Source organism: Miscanthus floridulus, chromosome 11 (genome assembly GCF_019320115.1).
Source record: "Miscanthus floridulus cultivar M001 chromosome 11, ASM1932011v1, whole genome shotgun sequence".
Taxonomy (NCBI): domain Eukaryota; kingdom Viridiplantae; phylum Streptophyta; class Magnoliopsida; order Poales; family Poaceae; genus Miscanthus; species Miscanthus floridulus.
The window spans coordinates 7,985,421-8,005,584 of NC_089590.1; the positions used below are offsets into that span (position 1 = coordinate 7,985,421).

Sequence of the window (20,164 nt, forward strand, 5' to 3'; positions counted from 1 at the left end):
CTCTCCAATCATGGACATCTCAAACTCACTTGCCATCATCTTTCCAAACTCCTCACAAAAATCTTGATTGGTTGATCCAAATATGATATCATCAACATAGATTTGCAACACAAACAAGTCTTTGCCTAGCTTCTTAGTGAAGAGAGTGGTGTCAACCTTTCCCACCTTAAATCCCTTAGAGAGTAGGAAATCCCTCAATCTCTCATGTCATGCTCTTGGTGCTTGTTTCAAACCATACAAAGCATTTCTCAACTTGTAGACATGGTTGGGTTTCTTCTCATCTTCAAAACTGGGAGGTTGCTCAACATACACAAGCTCATTGATGTACCCATTGAGAAATGCACTTTTCACATCCATTTGGTACAACTTGATGTTGTGGGCACAAGCATAGGCTAACAAGATCCTAATTGCTTCCAATCTTGCAACCGGGGCATATGTTTCTCCAAAGTCAAGACCTTCAACTTGAGTGTAACCTTGAGCCACTAATCTTGCTTTGTTCCTTACAACTATCCCATCTTGATCTTACTTGTTCCAAAAGACCCATTTGGTTCCAATCACATTATGATCCATAGGCCTCTCAACTAACTCCCATACTTGATTTCTTGTGAAGTTGTTTACCTCTTCATGCATAGCATTTACCCAATCAATATTCTTCAAAGCTTCATCTATCTTCTTAGATTCAATGGATGACACAAATGAGAAATGTTCACAAAATGATGCCAATCTTGATCTTGTTTGCACACCTCTTGACATGTCACCAATGATAGAATCCAATGGATAATCTCTTGCAACATTGGTTGGTTGGAGCACTTACACTTGATTGCTTGCATTTGATTGATCACTAGGTTGAGATGATGAACTAGCCACTTGTTGATTTTGCACTTGAGATGATGAACTAGCTTGACTTTGATCATGAGAACCACTAGCTTGCACATTTGAGTTAGAGAGCACTTGATTCTTGTCATCTTCAACTTTAATCACTTCTCTAGGCCTTATATCACCAACATCCATATTCTTCATTGCATTGACTCATTAAGTGCCTCTCACATCATCTAGATTCTCATCATCCTCTCGGAAACCATTTGTTTCATCAAATTCAACATCATGCACTTCCTCAAGAGTACCACTAGCCAAATTCCAAACTCTATAAGCCTTGCTAGTAGTGGAGTAACCAAGCAAGAAACCTTCATCACATTTCTTCTCAAACTTACTCAATCTTGTGCCTTTCTTCAATCTGTAGCATTTGCAACCAAAAACTCTAAAGTATGCAATATTGGGCTTTCTTCCATTCAAGGGCTCATATGGTGTCTTCTCCATCATAGGGTGACAATAGAGTTGGTTGCTATAGTAGCAAGTCATGTTGATTGCGTTGGCCCAAAATGAATGACTCACATTATACTCACTTAACATTGATCTTGCTATGTCAATTAAGGTTCTATTCTTCCTCTCAACTAGGCCATTTGATTGTGGAGTGTACTTGGCCAAAAATTGATGTCCAATTCCAAACTCATCACACAAATCATCAACTCTTGTATTCTTGAATTCACTTCCATTGTCACTTCTCACTTTCTTGATGGTTGTTTCAAACTCATTGTGAATTCTCTTGATGAATGCCTTGAAGGTTGCAAATACATCACTCTTGTCAACAAGAAAGAACACACATGTATATCTAGTGAAATCATCCACAATCATAAATCCATATTTATTTCCACCAATGCTAGTGTATGTGGTTGATCCAAATAAGTCCATGTGCAATAACTCAAATGCCTTAGATGTGCTCATCATGCTCTTCTTAGGATGTGTATTACCAACTTCCTTTCTGGCTTGACATGCACTACAAAGTTTATCCTTCTCAAATGTGACATCTCTCAAGCCTCTAACTAAGTCATGCTTAATCAATTTGTTTAATTGTTTCATTCCAATATGACCAAGCCTTCTATGCCATAACCAACCCATGCTAGACTTAGTGAGCAAACATGTTGACAATTGAGTTTCTCTAGCATTGAAAACAACCAAGTATAGATTCTCATGTCTAAATCCTTTGAATATCAAGTTAGAGTCATCTACACTTATGATCTCTACATCATCCACACCAAATATGCACTTGAAACCAAGATCACAAAGTTGAGCTACTGATAATAGTTTGAAGTTCAAGCTCTCTACTAGTAGCACATTAGAAATGTTCAAGTCATTGCATATTGCAATCTTACCAAGACCATTGACCTTGCATTTACCATTGTCACCAAATGTGATACTATCAATCCCATTGCTCTCATTTTCATTGATTAAATTGAACATTCTTGAATCACTGGTCATGTGTTGTGTGCACCCACTATCAAGCACCCAATGTCTTCCTCTGGCTTTATAATTGACCTACAAAAGAAGACCATTTATTTTTAGGTACCTAAACTTGCTTGGGTCCTTGAAGGTTAGTTACTAAGGTCTTTGGCACCCAAATGGCTTTCTTCTTTAAGCCCACAATTGGTGTACCAATAAACTTAGCCTTCACACCATTCACACCCTTGGTAAGCTTGTAACAAGAATCAAAACAAATAGAGGATACATTAGCATTGTTCTTGTTCTTGCAATATTGGTCTATGTGCCCAACTTGCTTGCATCTATTGCAAAACCGACCATTGCTCTTCACAAAGCTAGCTTTGGGAGTAGCAAAGGCCGCCTTGACTTTCTTGGGGGTATAACCTAACCCCTCTTTGTTAAGAGAGAACCTTTGGCTACCCAAGCACTTTAGCAAGCGGGCCTCACCACCATAGGCCTTGCCTAGGGCGTGAGTGAGCTCATCCACCTCTCTCTTGAGAGTCTCATTTTCAATCATTAGTGAGGCATCACAAGTGAAACCATCACTAGTAGTAGAGGTAGGAGTGGTGGTGGTGGTGGATGATGAGCTACATGAAGGGTTAGTGGGAGCAATAACAATGGGTTCATAAAAAGATTCATCAATTAAGTCACATGTTATGCCCACATCACATGATACTATTACCCTTTCCTTATCTTGTTCAAGAAGCAAGGAATGAGCTTTTTCAAGCTTGGTGTGAGCTTTACCAAGCTTATTATGGGCTTCCTTTTGCCTCTCATGAGTAGCATTGAGCTCATCAAAGGATTGCTCAAGAGCATCAAGCTTCTTTTGCAATTCTTTGCACTTCTTGTTCTTCTTTTTAATTATTGAGTCAGCTTGTTCTAGCATGTTCATTAGTTGTTCATTAGATAATTCATCATCATCACTATCATTTTCACTTTCAATATAATCATTTTCACTTTCATCATATTTTACCTTGGAGCCCTTGGCCATGAAGCATGATGAAGTGTCAAATAGTGAAGGCTTGTTGTTGATAGCAATGCTTGCTAGAGCCTTCTTCTTGGATGCCTTGTCATCATCACTTGAATCAACATCGGTGAAGGCATCACTATCCCATGTGACAACATAGGATCCACCCTTCTTCTTCTTGAAGGTCATCTTCTTCTCATTCTTCCCCTTCTTTTCATTCTTTTCTTTCTTGTTCTTCTTCTCATTGTCCTCATTATCACTATTATATGGACAATCCACCACAATATGATCGGGACTCTTGCACTTGTAGCACAATCTTTCATACCCCTTGTTTTTGAAGTGATCTCTTCTCTTTCTTGAACTATAGCCCTTCTTCTTCATCATTTTGCCAAACTTGCGCACAAAGAGAGCTAGTGCTTCATCATCACTATCATCATTGGAGCATTCTTCATCACTTGATTCTTCCTTCTTAGCCTTGCCCTTGCTCTTGTTCTTGGAAGATGAAGTGCTGACCTTAAATGCCACACTCTTCTTTTTGTCTTTTCCTCCTTCACAAACTCTTCACCATCACTATTGTATTGGTCCTCGGTCATCACATCACCAAGCACCTTATTTGGAGAGACATCCTTTAATCCACCTCTAAAGATCATAGTTCTCAATGTCTTGAATCTCTTGGGCAAACACGTCAAGAACTTGTGAGAGAAGTCCTCATCCTTCACCTTCTCACCCAAATTCTTGAGATCATTGATGATAACTTGGAGTCTATAGAACATCTCTGGAATGGACTCATCATCCTTCATCTTGAAGTTTGATAGCTTGCCTTTGAGCATGTAGAGCTTGGCACTTTTTACCGTTGTGGGGGTATGGCCCCTGGTATCTACAAGACAAGACATGGGCCACACCCTCAGAGGTGGCCTAGCCCACAAGATCAAGGCGTGCATAGCACTGGTCGACGTGCACCGCAAGATATTGTATAGTACCAAATAGGATACTTTCCATGTAACCCTACACCTCTAGAATATATAAGGAGAGTCAGGGTCCCCTAGTGGACATCGATCTCCATAGATCTCATATTCAATACAATACACCAAAGACACAGGACATGGGGTATTACGTCAATCAGATGGCCCGAACCTGTCTAAATCGATGTGTTTGTGCCTTGTGTCTCCATCCGGTTCCTGATTACATGCACTTCTGTCAATCAATCTACCTTCATAGGATACCCCTCAGAGGACTGCCGATGATATTCTATCGACAGTTGGTGCGCCAGGTAGGGGTGTGCACTTGATCCATGGCAAACCAGATGGACCTCAAATCAACATCGTGTTCTCGTCATCAATCTCGTGGAGATCCTTTCGGTCCACGACGATGATTCATCGCTGGCCAACTTGGCGCCTTCAATCGTAGTCTGCGGCACATGCTATCCTCTAGGTCCAAGACTTGGTCGAGACTAGCAACAGAAAGCAGGTCAACGACATCATCGCCGGTGGCGTCAACGTGTACCAGATCCTATCTAAAGCCAAGAAGCAAAATCAGAGCACAAGTCGATCTCCAGTGTGTAATGTCACCTCTGTCTCCGATACAACACCATAGGAATTTTCAAATCAAGGTTTCCACGTTCAAGGCATTATTCCCTTATTACGAGCAAACAAGAAGCGTATATAGGCCAAGCGAATTATTCAATAATCAAGGCACTACTAGCATATATGTGTGCATACATACATGACATGCTATACGCCTAAACCACGCCCAAACACTAGGATGACAAGCAAGCAGAAAAAGGAGTCTGTGTAATCTACAGAGCGATGACAAGCAAGACTAATGGCCAAAAGTCATGCGAAGCTAATTAAAGTAATTAAGGTACGAAGGGCATCTACATGGAAGCCAACTACAGATTGCTAAGGCACTTGCATGCGCGCATGCATTATGCATCGTCTCCAGGAGCATGCAAAGGGCTCACTCCGCGCATACACGTATGCCAAACAAAGGAGGTTTTGGACTGCATCTCACCTCGGTTGGACATGCCCGAGGGCTTCGCTTCTTCACGTAGATTGACTCCATTAGTCTATGATGTTGCCCAGACCACTTACTCCGACCACTTGCAGCGTTGCAATGATGATCGCCGCGAAAAACGTCGCCGTGACAATTGCGATCGCCGCCACGACGATAGGCCGGAAAGCTCGAGGGTCATGCAATTTCGTCAATGCCGACCAGATAACACCATATGCCGCCTACCAGATGTTTTGTCTAAAGCTAAGTCACGCTTTAATATTTTTCTAAATATTCTCCAATCTTTGTATATCGCCATAATATTTCTCCAACCTGTTTTCTCCATGTTTGCTCTCCAAATGATTTTCTGAACCCCGAACAGTCATGTTGATGCTCGGATGTCCCCAGAGATGGCCCTGTCTCTGGCTCCTCCCTACACATGCACGAGCATCTACCCTCTGCGTTATGGGTGGTCGGCAGTGGCTCCTTAGCGACGCTTTGTTCTTCCTACACGCACACGGGCTCCGTGCTCCGCGTTATGGTTAATGGGCTAGCTAGAGCTAGAGACTCAGCTACACACTAACTGTTTGGGCGGTTTATATTAAATATAAATACATATTCACACCAACTGATCACTGAGTTGCATACGCTATTTCATCGCCATTGCTGATTTTTCTCCGGAGTGTATATATTTTTATATCATGTACTACCCATTCTACATATTTGTATTGCAGGATCATCGTCTAGGTGATCGAACCACCTGGTGCTCGGACTTCTTCATCGATCAACTGGTCAGACCGCTAGGCTCATGGACTTTGTCACCGACCAGTTGATCAGACTGTTCACCGGTCACTTCTACTCAATGCTCACTTTGCCGCCGACTAGTTGACCAGACTATTCATCGCTCGTGCTTCATCGCCAGCTACGCCAAGGGCTCCTCGGTGCTCAGACATCGCCAGATACGCCGGGGACTCCTCAGTGCTAGGACATCGCTAGCTACATCGGTTACTCCTTGGCGCTCAAATTCTTCGTGCTCGGGGACTAAGTGGGCACACTTTACCCCACTTCACCTTGTAGACATCGCCAGCTACGTCATGGGCTCCTCGGTGCTTGGACATCACCAGCTACGCCGGGGACTCCTCGGTGCTCGGACAGTCGCCAGCTACGTCGGGGACTCCTCGGCACTCAGACATCGCCAGCTACGTCGGGGACTCCTCGGTGCTCAGACATCCCCAGCTACATCGGGGACTCCTTGGCACTCGAACATCGCAAGCTACGTCGAGTACTCCTCGGTGCTCGGACATCGCCAGCTACGCCAGGGACTCCTCGGTGCTCAGACATCGCTAGCTACGCTGGGAACTCCTCGGTGCTCAGACATCGCCAGCTACGCTGGGGACTCCTTGGTGCTCAGACATCGCTAGCTATGCCGAGGACTCCTCGGCGCTCGGACATAGCCAACTACGCTGGGTACTCCTCGCTGCTCGAACATCGCTAGCTATGCTAGGGACTCCTCAGTGCTTAGACATCGCAAGCTACATCGGGAACTCCTCGGTGCTTGGACATCGCCAGCTACGCTAGGAACTCCTTTGGTGCTCGGACATCACCAGCTACATTGGGGACTCCTTGGTGCTCAAACATCGCCAGCTATGCTGGGTACTCCTCAGTGCTCGGACATTGCTAGCTATGCTAGGGACTCCTCCGTGCTCGGACATCGCCAGCTACGCCGAGGACTCCTCGGTGCTTGGACGTTGCCAGCTACGCCAGGGACTCCCTTGATGGTCGGATCTTGCTATGCCTCATTGGTGTGCTATCATGCTGTTCGGATCAGGGTGCTAATCTTGGGCAGCACATCTGGGGTCTTGATACGCGCATGTCAGATGATGTCGATAAGCTTTCAGACTTCTTTTTCTTTGACCCTACTATAAGATTCATTCTTCATCTTCCAGTAGGCTCGAGGACTAAGTGGGCACACTTCACCTTGCGGTGAATGTGTGCTTTTCAATTCAGGGCTCCGCTCATGGACTGGTTGCCTGCTCGGCCGGTCTTCTACCTTTCTTCTACTTTCTGACCCTGGCACCACATGACTATGTCACCTACTGTCAGGCTCGGGAACTAGCTGTGGGGGTAAGTCCACCGGTATCCACAAGACAAGACATGGGCCGCACCGTTAGAGGTGGCCCAGCCCACAAGATCAAGGTGTGCACGGCACTGGTCGACATGCGCCGCAAGATATTGTATAGTACCAAATAGGATACTTTCCTTGTAACCCTACCCCTCCAGAGTACATAAAGAGAGGCAGGGGTCCCCTAGTGGACATCGATCTCCATAGATCTCATATTCAATACAATACACCAAAGACACAGGATGTAGGGTATTACGTCGATCAGATGGCCCGAACTTGTCTAAATCGATGTCTCTACACCTTGTGTCACCATCCGGTTCCTGATTACACGCACTTCTGCCGATTAATCTACCTTCATGGGATACCCCTCGGAGGACTGCCAACGATATTCTGTCGACAACCATTGAAGTGCCCACATATGTTTCTTCTACTCTCACCCAAACTTCACTTGCCTTCTCAAGATCTTTGATTTGCTCAAACACCTTTGAATCAATGCCATTGTATATTGTGTTGAGTGCCATGGTATTGCATTGCTTGTTGATCTTGTCATTGTTGGTGAGATTGGTAGGGTCAAGAATCACAAACTCATTCTCTACCACATCCCACACCTTGTCATTGATTGAACCAAGGTACATCTTTATCTTTCTCTTCCAATAATCAAAAGATGTGCCATCAAAGAATGGTGGTTTGCCCCCAACATGGTTGAACACAATTTGAGCCATATTTTGCACCTAAGGTTGTTAAGCCTTGAATTAAATGGTGACCATGGCTCTGATACCACTTGAAAGGTCCTAAATGGCTAGAGGAAGGGTGAATAGCCTATAAAAATTTCTACAAATTCACTAGAGCAAGGGTTAGTACACTAAATGGCTAAATGCAATTTTGCTCTAGCTCTACAAGGGTTGCAAGCCACCTATCCAATAATTATAGTTGCTATGACCACTAGGCACAAACAATTGCTATGTCACTACTCACTAAGAGCTCTCAACAAGTCTACACTAAAGAGCTCCACTAGATGATACTAAACTAGCAAGCAAACAAGCTCTCAAAACTAGTTACACTAAAGAGCTTGTTACAACTACTTTGTAAGTAATTAAAGGAGTGAGTGGGACATTTATACCATCGTGTAGAGGGATGAACCAATCACAATAAGATCATCAATACAATCACCGAGAGAATACCAATGACAAGAGACAAGCGATTTTTCTCCCGAGGTTCACGTGCTTTGTCGGCACGCTAGTCCCCATTGTGTCGACCAACACTTGGTGGTTCGATGGCTAAGAGGTGTTGCACAAACCTCGTCCACACAATTGGATACCACAAGAACCTACCCACAAGTGAGGTAGCTCAATGACATGAGCAATGCACTAGAGTTGCCTTTGGCATTCCACCGGGGAAGGCACAAGACCCCTCACAATCAACCGATCGAGGCCGGAGACAATCACCAACTCCGCTCAATGATCCTCCAATCACTGGGCCATCTAGGTGTCGGCAAACACCAAGAGTAACAAGCTCACAACTAGCCCAAATCACCCAACTAGTACCACAAGATGATGCAACTCAATGCAATGCACTAGAGTCTCTCCAAACTCACTCAAGATGATGAAATCAAGTGAACAAGTAAGTGGGGTGTGTTGCTCATCTTCCAAAGGGTGTGCACAAGTGTAAGAAGTGCCTAGAGAGTGGCCAAGGCCGGCCACACACTCTATTTATAGCCACACAAGCAAATAGAGTCGTTATACCCCTTGGAATTGTCTGTGTGGGGCACCGGACACGGTGGTGGCACACCGCCCCTGGGGTTGTGGTGCCCCAACGGTCACTTCCCAACAACTAGAAAACTAGCCGTTGGTCACCGGACATGGCATGGTGGTGGCACCGCCCTAGGGGTGGTGGTGACCATACCAGCCAAGTCCTCGAAACCGGCCTTCTCTAGAAAAATAGGGCGGTGCACCGCCATCACCATAGCGGTGACCTCCCTCGCTTGCACCTGTCTTGGGAAGAAAATAGCTATGGCACCTGACAGCCCATGGTGGTGACCAGGTGGTGCACCGCTGTGCCCATGGCGGTGTACACAAGCGTGTCTGGTGACCACCCCAAACAGGCTGCTCTTGGCCCTTCTCAGCCGAGCCCAGGTGGACACCGCCCTAGGGATGGCGGTGCCACCGGACAGGGGGTGGCGGTGCCACCTAGGCACCTCCACTAGTTCATCAAGTTGCAAACTTTTGTGCGATTTGATCCACATCAACTCGAGCTACATCCCGCAAGCGATGCTAACTCTTAAAGTGTTTTCTCAAAACATATTAGAGTCAAGTTAGCATTTCTCAAAACATTTTCCATAAATATTTCCGCTTGCTCTCCAATGTGCACTAGCCCTAAATGCAATGCATGAAATCTAACACCTAGTGGCACTAGATGACCATATTGTCTAGTTAAGAACCCCTCTTAATAGTACATCCATCTATCCTAAACATGATCACACTTCTATAGTGTCTTGATCCCCGAAACAAAATCCCTATTTATACCTTTGCCTTGAGCTCCGTAGGGTTTTCTTTTTCTCTTAATTCTTTTCCAAGTTGAGCACTTGATCATCATGACATGTGGCCATCTTCATCATTTCATGTGATCAACATCACCATTTGAGTGCCACCATGCTCCTTACTTGGATTGCACCAACCTAGCTCACATCATAGCTCATGACAAAGGTTAGTGCCTAGGTTTCATTAATTATTCAAAACCAAACAAGGGATTTCAGACTATGACCTCACCGTGCCTACCTCGATGCTGGCTAGCTCTCCTTTCCTAGCGTCACTCTTCTTCCTTGTTGGAGCTTCTTTTCCACTGTTGGTGAGCCACCGTGAACCAAAGTTCCCACCTTTCCCTCTCCCTTCCCTTTCCATTGCCAAGCTTGTCTGATGCTTGGCCTTCATACCACGTTCCCTCACTACCACAAGGAGGCCCCGCCTCTACTGTTCCTCGGGCACGGCGAGCCCCTGTTCTAGGCCGCATCCAGCAGCAGCAGTCAGCTTCCGGTAGTTCGCTGCCATGGCCAGCACCATCTTGCCATCGATCATCATCCTCCTCCACATCGGTGAGCTTCCAGCAGCCAAAGCTCCATGTTTTCCTTGAAAACCCACCTCTATTCCTGACCGCTTCCTGCTGCGAGCTCAAGCCGTGGCCTTACAGCTTACCCCACTGACTCCGGCCATCACCATCGCCACCTTCAGTCGCCTGTAGCCCCGTTCGGCTAGCCGCAGCGAGCTGCAGCCAGCCAAGAGTGGCAGCAACAAGCCTACAGCTCACTCGTGCCCATACTCGTCTTCATAGCAAGGTCGAACCCCTCCAACCCTTGCCAGCGCCATCCCCGACATCGTCGACAACCTCTTTTCATAATTGTTCACACTCATTCATATGTCTCTTATCACCTATACTTGATCATACACTTGATGATGCATGATCTATCTATTATCTATATCTACACATGGTTGTGTCGTGCCTTTGCCGTCGGTCTAATCTCTTATTGCTATGGATATGTGCTACTCTGTCTAGTCATCATAGTGTTGATTTGGTTCTTGTTCTTGTATTGTTTGTGTTGTCGGTTGTGTGTCGTTTGTTGTCATCTGTGGACCGTGCCTTTGAGCCAGTTGAGAGAGCGATTGTTTGAGCATTGCGATTGTGAGCTCATCTCACCATGGAATTGACGCCAAGCATATCCCTTCTCTCGTGCTTTAGTTGTCTCCTTCGGACTACGATCATTAACGACCCTATTTGTCCCTAGGGCGAGGCATTGTGGACTCAAAGTTAATATCACCATGGCTCTTACCCACACATTTCGAGCCCTCGGTGCCTAGTCTAGTGGGATATAAACTAGGGGATGACAATCATGGATCGATGGATGCTGACTTGTGTAGGTGAAGCTCATGGCCGCGAGTTGCCTCCCCATGACCATCGGGCTCTACCTCTTGGTTCTTTTATTCTCTTTTGCTCTTCCTTTCCTCCTAACCACCTCGTATGCTTGTGCCACCTAGACCATGGCATTTCTTTGGCTCTCATGGTGACAACCGTATTGCTAGGGACCATAGGAATAGCCTTGTGCTAATTTAATTGCGCCTAGGTCATGGAGCCTTATGAGTTGGTGTGGATCAAAAGACCATAGGGTTTGTGTCTCCTTCTTTCAACCCTTGCCCGTTCCCATGACAAGTTGGTCGGAAGAGTGCGAAGACTATTCTTCTCTCCTCTCTTCTCCCCTCTATCGATCCCCATCGATCCAGTAAGATGTGGATTGATCTTCTTGTTCCAATTTCTTCGATTCGTGTCTATTACCATGACATGTAGATCGAAGTGCTGTGGAACCAAAGTAATGACATGCGAGTTGAAGTGTTGTGGAACGAAGTTCTCTTTTCACTTGTTTGGTGTTTATTGCCCTCTTGTTTCCTTTCCTTCGATTCTCATCAACTGCTATGGCGATTGGATCAAAGGAAGGTGAACCCCGTGCTCCCCACTTTTGGTTCTTTCATGCTTGAGCCCTTGTATGCTTGTACTTATTTTAGACCATAGCATTCCTTAGGTTCTCGCGGTGACAACCGCACCGCTAAGATCTCTAGGGGTGTCTAGTGCCATTTAGCGCACCTATGTTGTGGTACCCTACAAGTGGAATTAGGCGTTTGTCTTCTTGTTGGTGTTCTCTTGTGTGTCGCTCCTTCCGATACCCCGTCTGTTGCCTTGATGTGTGAATTGGAAGAGGTTGACCACTGCCCCTCCCTTTCTCCTCCTATTCCACCCTCTCTTTGGTTCTCACCGATTCAATGGCGTATGGATTGAGAGAGACCAAAACTATTTCCCTTTCCCCTTAGCCCGCTCTGTTTGATCCTGTCTTTAACCATGATGATCGGATCAAAGATCAGACTACCACTTCTAGTTAGCAAAGCTAATGTCTGTGTTGTGTTCTCGAAACCATGTGAGTCGACCCAATCGACCATTAGAGTGCCATCTCTACCGAGGATAAGACATGGATGTGCTTAGCTGACTTTCTCCTTCGCCCCTTTTTAACTCGAGGAAAACAGACTCGCTTCATCAGGGCTAGCCTTGTTTTTCCCGTGGTGTTTGCTTAAGCTAGGCTAGGGTCTAGGCCATTTTACATGAAGTTGTATAGGTCGACATGATCGGCCCGAGAAGTACTAGCTAGGCTGTGACTTGAACTTTTGCTTAATGAACAGCCACTCCTATTTCTTTTGGCCCAAGGATCAGACATCGGCCAAGAGGGCTAAGCCATTTCCCCATTGGTGTTCTTTCAGTGTTGTCTGTTCTTTCTGTGTCTTGGCCTTTTTGGAGTATTGATTGCTTATTGCCTTGTTTGTCGCTCTATCAACGTAGTTGCATCGAGGATAGCATTGATCGGACCGAAACCCATTGGAGGAAGGAAACGTGAACAACAATAGGACTTTGAGGAGATCAATTGTGAGTACACTGAAGATCTTAGAGATGACCAATCAACAGGTGCCATGTCCCACCCAAACTCATAGAATCCTATTGGACATGCAATAATGTAGCTGCTTGTGCTTTATTTTCTACAAATGAATTGTGATAGGTTGCATGGTAGAATTGCTTGAAAGCCATTACCTTAACGCAACCTTTACCCCTACACATCCGCTGATAGGTTAGACGCTCGCTTATTACTTACTACTGCTTCTACTATGCATTATATCTATGATGTGATGCCTGGTGGAGGATTGTTTGTGAGTGGCTAAGGCACATGGTGCCGCTAAAACTGGTGATAACTTGGGGAGATCTTGGCATGCGTCTTGGGTGTGTGGTGAGGGTCAAGTTGACCGAGCAGGATTCTATGATGAGTCATTGGACGAGTCTTGCCAGGGGGATGTGACCTAGGCATTCCCTATGAGAGGTACCTGTGGTGGGTACATATGAGATGAGAAGGTCCTAGGGTGGAGTGTCTTTGTGGGATGAAGCCTCAGGATAGAGGTGTCATCAAGGCACGGGGCGTTGGATGGCCCCTTGAGAAGATGTCTTGTTCGGTCACCCTAAGGACTGATATGTTCTAGGAACCAGTTCATAGGAATCCTTGCACCCCACTCGCTCTTAATGGGAAGGAGACGGATGACCAACTAGCTAGGGCGGGTCACTACTACTAGGTTAGTGGATAGTGTATGGAGATACGAGCATGGGATCCACACCCTCCTAAGATAGTGTAGTGACCTCTGGGGGGCGGTGCTACGTCTCACAGTCTCAGCGTGTCGGTGGACTCCGGGGTGGCCCAGGGCTAAGTGGTAGGGTGGCATCGTGCTAGTTGGAAGGCAGCCCGGAATCAGCCTAGACGAGCTGGATCGTCGATGATGGTGATCTTGTGGGTAGTGTAAACCTCTATAGAGTGTCAGGTTGATCGATTGATACATATGTCATCTTTTCGGCTATGGACCCTTTATATGCTACTACTTCACTTGACTAGAGAGAGGTGTCCTTTCTTCTCCCCGCTGAGTTTGATGTTGGTTTCTGGCTTTGGCCGTTGAGGCAAGGCACGAGAGGGAGTCGTCCTTGCCACCTAGAGAGTGAGAGTGTGGTGGGATGGGTGTGATGGGATGGGTGAACATGTGGGTGAGATGGATTAAAAACTTGATGAACTATTATAAAATATTGATGAAACTTGCATAGGAAACCTGCAGCCATAAATAGGACTTTTGCTATACCCTTGCATTCCACTTACCACAAAGCAAATGCAAAGTATAGGGTGGGAGCCAGTGGCCAGTACAAATTGTACTGAAAGATATTTGGTAGGTTCAGATGTCTTATACGACGATGACAACACAGATTAGGAGAATTAGATGGTCTCGTTCCTGCGCTCAAGTTTGGTTGAGGAGATGAAGTCTACGCCCTCTAACTTCTACGCCAACTCTGATGATTGCCCGTGATGGAGGAGCGTTCACCAATCAACGCGCTACATCAACTCTGATATGTGTGCATTTTTTGCTAGTATGCGTTGTACTTAGGTGTGATATCAAATGTTATAATACCTTGTAAACTTGTAATTTCTCAATGTATGAACTGTGGTATCAACTGAATAATGATAATATGATAGCTGGTCTTCATGGACTATCACATTATGATGTAATCTGTGGATTTCCCTTTGAGAAAATCGTGGATCATTTCATGTAGTGTCAAGGTGCTTTGAGGAGAGTGTATTGGCTTATGCAGATGACTAGATAAGTTGCACTACGATGGCCTGGATAAGAAGTTATGCAGACAACCAAAATAGACCCTCGGGTCCGCTGTAGCGAGAGAATTAGGAGCATTGTTGGCTCACACGTGTCGCTGGACGTTTTACAAAAAGGCCTCTACGTTTTAGAAAATCAACCCTCCGTCCAATATATCGCTTCTACACAGTAATCGCGTTTTGCAGAAACCCCCTCAAAGCTTTTTGGAGAGCCCCCCGCAGCAGCGTCCCTAGCCCTAGGTGCCGCGCCCTGCGCCCCCTTCTCACTCTCCCTCACTCTTTCTCTCTCTTCCCGCCGCCGTCGCACCACGTGCTCCTCGGTGCTCGCCATGCATGCCTTCGCCTCCATCGCTCGGAGCGTGTGGATGCACCCAAGTATTCGGCTATGTTCGACAGACAAGAAGGGGGCGGGGGAGGTATTCATGGACATAGCAGCTTGGGGGAGTCGCGGGAATCAGTGATGTCGACATAGAGCGGAGCTCACCGGCCTCCGTGGCGCACATGCTCGTCGCCACCACCCCCATAGGCAGTCAACTGGGCCCCCCATTCTCGATGAGAAGCAGCATCTCGCCGTCCTCCAAATCCCATCGGCACCTCCTCTAGATCTGGCATGATGGTGATGACGGCTGCTTCCACCATGACCCGATTTATGTCGTGTCCATCTTGAACTCGTCGGCTTGGTAAGTGTCATCCCTCCTGCATGCAATGTGCCATTGATCCATCCATCCTCTCTTCACCTCGATTCTGATCTAGGTGCTTTGAATATGGCGTGGATCTGAAGGCACGGCGTTCATCTCTGGCGAGCTGCCCTAGATGCGTCAGCGGTAGAGATCATGATGTGTTCGTGAGATTCTATGGATCTTTGGACATTAGTACTATATAATTTCCTCTTTGTTTAGTCAAGACATTCTGGTGGAGTGTGAGTTGCCCTACTCTGTGGATAGGTTGCTCTGAATGTGTCTACTACTGGCTAGGTTATGCTTCTATATTTGTTTTGGTCCTATTGTTCCCTAGATGTATTTTTTGGCTTTAGTTTTATGGCATGTGTACAAAAGATTTATCATCTTATCTAGTTATATATGTTTTCTTGTATGACCGCAAATCCAACGCAACATACGCATTTCTGTGACACTTATCTGTTGAACATGTCGTCTTTTCGTAGGCCAACATTCTGCACCATACAACATAGTAGGTCTAATCGTCGTCTTATAAACCTCACCTTTTAGCTTATGTGGTACCCTTTTATCACATAGGACACTAGATGATTGGCGCCACTTCATCCACCATGCATTGATTCTATGGCTAACATCTTCATCAATATCCCCATCTCTCTGTAGCATTGATCCTAAATATCGAACGGTATCCTTCCTATGCACTACTTGACCTTCCAAACTAATATTTTCCTCCTCCTGAGTAGTAGTGCTGAAGTCACATCTTATATACTTAGTTTTAGTTCTACTGAGTCTAAAACCTTTGGACTCCAAAGTCTCCCGCCATAACTCTAGTTTATGATTCACTCTTGTCCGGCTTTCATCAACTAGCACTACATCGTCCGCAAAAAGCATGCACCAAGGGATGTCCCCTTGTATGTCTCTTGTGACCTCATCCATCACTATGGCAAACAGATAAGGGCTCAAAGCTGACTCTTGATGTAGTCCTATCCTAATCAGGAAATCATCCGTGTCTCCATCACTTGTTCTAACACTAGTCACAACATTGTTGTACATGTCCTTAATGAGCCTGACATACTTCGTTGGGACTTTATATTTGTCCAAAGCCCACCACATAACATTCCTTGGTATTTTATCATAAGCCTTCTTCATGTGTATGTCCTTCTTCTCCCTATACCGCTCCATAACTTATCTTATTAAGAAAATGGATTCCATGGTTGACATTCCAGGCATGAAACCAAATTGGTTCATAGAGACTCGCATTATTGCTCTCAAGCGATGCTCGATAACTCTCTCCCATAGCTTCATAGTATGGCTCATCAACTTAGTTCCCCGATAATTAGTACAACTTTGAATATCCCCTTTATTCTTGTAGATCGGTTCCAATATACTTCTCTTCCACTCGTTAGGCATCTTGTTCGATCGAAAAATATGGTTGAATAGCTTGGTTAGCCATACTATAGCTATATCCCCGAGACATCTCCACACTTCGATTGGGATACCATCTGGTCCCATTGTCTTACCTCCTTTCATCCTTTTCAACTCTTTGACCTTAGATTCTTGGATTCTCCACACAAAGCATCTATTGGTGTTATCAAAAGAGTCATCCAACTGAAAGGTTGTGTACATATTCTCACCATTAAACAATTTGTCAAAATACTCTTGCCATCGATGTCGCATCTCATCCTCCTTCACCAAGAGATGCTCTCTTTCATCCTTAATGCACTTAACTTGGTTGAAGTCCCTTGTCTTTCTCTCACGAACCCTAGCCATCCTATAAATGTCCTTCTCTCCTTCCTTCGTACTCAAATGTTGGTAAAGATCCTCATACGCTCTACCCTTTGCCACACTTATAGCTCGCTTTGAAGTCTTCTTTGCCACCTTGTACTTCTCTATGTTGTCCACACTTCTATCATGGTACAAACATCTATAGCATTCTTTCTTCTCCTTAATAGCCCTTTGGACTTCCTTGTTCCACCACCCGGTATCTTTAGCCTCGCCTCCACTTCCTTTGGTTACTCCACACACACATCTGAGGCCACCTTCGGAATGTTGGTTACCATCTTCTCCCACATGTTGTTTATGTCCTCTTCTTCTTTCCAAGAGTCCTCTTTGATAACCCTTTCCCATAATACCTCTAATGTCTCCCCTTTCAGTTTCCATCACTTTGTTCTTTCAATCTTAGCTTGTTTATCCCTACGGGCACGTACGTGAAAAAGAAAGTCTACCACCAAAAGCTTATGTTGAGAAACAACACACTCCCCGGGTATCACCTTGCAACCCAAGCATGCTTGTTTGTCCTTTCTTCTTATGAGGACAAAGTCAATTTGGCTAGAGTGTTGTCCGCTACTGAAGGTCGCTAGATGAGATTCTCTCTTTCTAAAGAAAGTGTTGGCTATCATTAGGTCAAAAGCTACCGCGAAGTCCAGAACTTCCTCCCCCTCTTGATTCCTACTACCATACCCAAGAACTACCTTGAAACGTGCGCTTGTAATACCTACATGCCCATTAAGATCTCCTATAAAAAGCTTCTCACTACTAGGTACAGCTCTAATTAGGCTATCTAAGTCTTTCTAGAACTGTCTCTTAGCACTCTCGTCGAGGCCTACTTGGAGGGCATACGCACTAATTACATTCAAGACCATATCACCAACGATAAGCTTGACTAAGATAATCCTATCTCCTTGCCTTCTCACTTCCACCACACCATTCTTGAGGCTCTTATCAATCAAAACTCCTACTCCATTTCTATTCATGACTGTCCATGTGTACCAAAGCTTAAAACCTATATTGTCCACCTCCTTCGTCTTTTGACCCTTCCATTTAGTCTCTTGAACGCATAATATATTAACACGCCTCCTAGTCGTGGTATCAACTAATTCTCTTAACTTACCTGTAAGCGACTCTACATTCCAACTACCTAAACGAATCCTAGTTGGTTCGACTAGCTTCCTTACCCTTCGCACCTGTCGACTCAGATATGAAGACCCTTGCTCATTTTTCACTACACCTAGGCGCCGATGTAGCACGCCACTAAGGGAGCGACGACCCGATCCTTGCTCACTTGACACCATGCCTAGATCGTGACATGGCACGTCACCAAGGGGGTGCGACCCGGCCCTTGCCCATTTAACACCATACCCAGGTTCCAATATGGCGCGTCGCTAAAAGGGTTATGCCCCAACGGTTTTCTTTCAGGTTTTATCTCCATTAGAATGGCTAGATTTAACATTGGCTCATCACGCCTATCACAACCCTCCTCCTTTATCAGGGCTTGAGACCTGCTATGTTGAGACAACATAGGTGGAGTTTGATCATAAGTACCAATGTTTCATTAATTAAACTAGGATGTAGAGCAAAGAATCGAGTCTCCTTCTCTGAGAAGCACAATGATTCGAATTGATTTGGCCCAGCTGGGGTTTCCTTACCACACAACATATGCAGGTCCTAGACCTACATATATCAATCTTCACTCAGATCCTCCAATACGTGATGGTCTGCGCTACCCAAGAATACAATACTCCACCGTCCTATGTCATCCGTGATGTTTCCGTAAGGTGGGTACATGTTATCCTCGCCATCTCCCATTCCTAGTGCGCAGTTAGCTTTTCACATAATGGAATAGCCGAGGTCTTAGGCTTATCGGAGTATGTGGCCAGTACTGCAAAGTCTCGACGCACATAGGTTTACAACGAACGGTTTTTAACCGACACAGATGGGACAAACACGACCAGGCAACCCTGTCGGCTTAACCACCAAAGATAATTTACATGTCCCATCCAGTCTCAGTTATTCAAATTCATTATTAAGCCTCAGGACATTTCCTGAGTATAGAACCATTGCGAATGATGAAATCACCACTCGACTCTTATCAACTAAGCATGGCTAAGCATAACTACCCTATGATAACTAACAGGGTGACAAGGAAAAGTATTGAAATACCAAGGTAGATATACAGCAATTGGTAATCAATCAACTCCTAATCTTACTTAATGCGATAGGCATAAGACTTAATTGATTAACGTTTATTAAAACATAATGAATGGGTTTATGCTCCGGGGCTTGCCTTCGGTGTTGGGGTTGTCAAATTCCTCAGATGGTCCACAGATATTAAACCCAACCTCCAAGAGTGAAAACCCGACTCTAGGACTTGCTCAACCAAAGGATCACCACATTCGTTCACTAAACGAAGTAAAGATGCATGCTTTAGAATGATGAAACACTAAGCATGGGTTATGAACACTAATCAAGATTAATTAACTTGAATATAACTTTCCTTCACTAAATAATTAGGTTAACTACTCACAAAGCAACAAGGTAATTATGAGTACATCAATCATCAAATTAAGTTGCCAAGGAATAGCAAGGGATTAGTGTTTCAAGGTCCACAATCAACCCTAAAATCACATCAACACTAGACAAGGATTTATGGAAGTCATTTTGGTATTTATTTAATTAATTTCAAGGCATTTTAATATACCTAAACTAAGTGGACAATTTATCATTAACAAAACAGTACCAAATTTTTTGTGAAGACATTTCTAAGCATATTAAGCATACACAAAAAAATTCAAGATCAAAGGATAATTATTTCAGCCTATAAAAATCATGGAAGGTCCATTTATTAATTAAAAGATGTAATTTTTAGACCTAGCAAAACTACTGATATTAACCAACTCATATTTTTCCATGATTAAGCATATCATAATAAGGCTACACAAAAATTTCATAATTTTATCAGCTTTAATTATGTAGTTATGAATTAATCAAGTTTTATGATTTATTGGCATTTTTTGAAAATCGATAAAGGAATAAATTCCTTTCTCACTCACACCCAGCCAGCCACTGCAGCTGACAGGCGGGTCCCCCAGTCAGCA

At 44.8% G+C, this 20,164-nt stretch overlaps 1 protein-coding gene across 1 annotated transcript; it reads right to left on the reverse strand.

The window, feature by feature from the left end:
* Positions 1 to 2,861: 2,861 nt before the first annotated feature.
* Positions 2,862 to 4,113, reverse strand: LOC136491600 (uncharacterized). Its single transcript, XM_066487893.1, has 4 exons — positions 3,797 to 4,113; positions 3,383 to 3,542; positions 2,999 to 3,289; positions 2,862 to 2,903 (listed from the first exon to the last, which is right to left on the reverse strand). The coding sequence occupies exons 1-4, from the start codon at positions 4,111 to 4,113 to the stop codon at positions 2,862 to 2,864; spliced, it is 810 nt and encodes a 269-aa protein (XP_066343990.1).
* Positions 4,114 to 20,164: the final 16,051 nt, after the last annotated feature.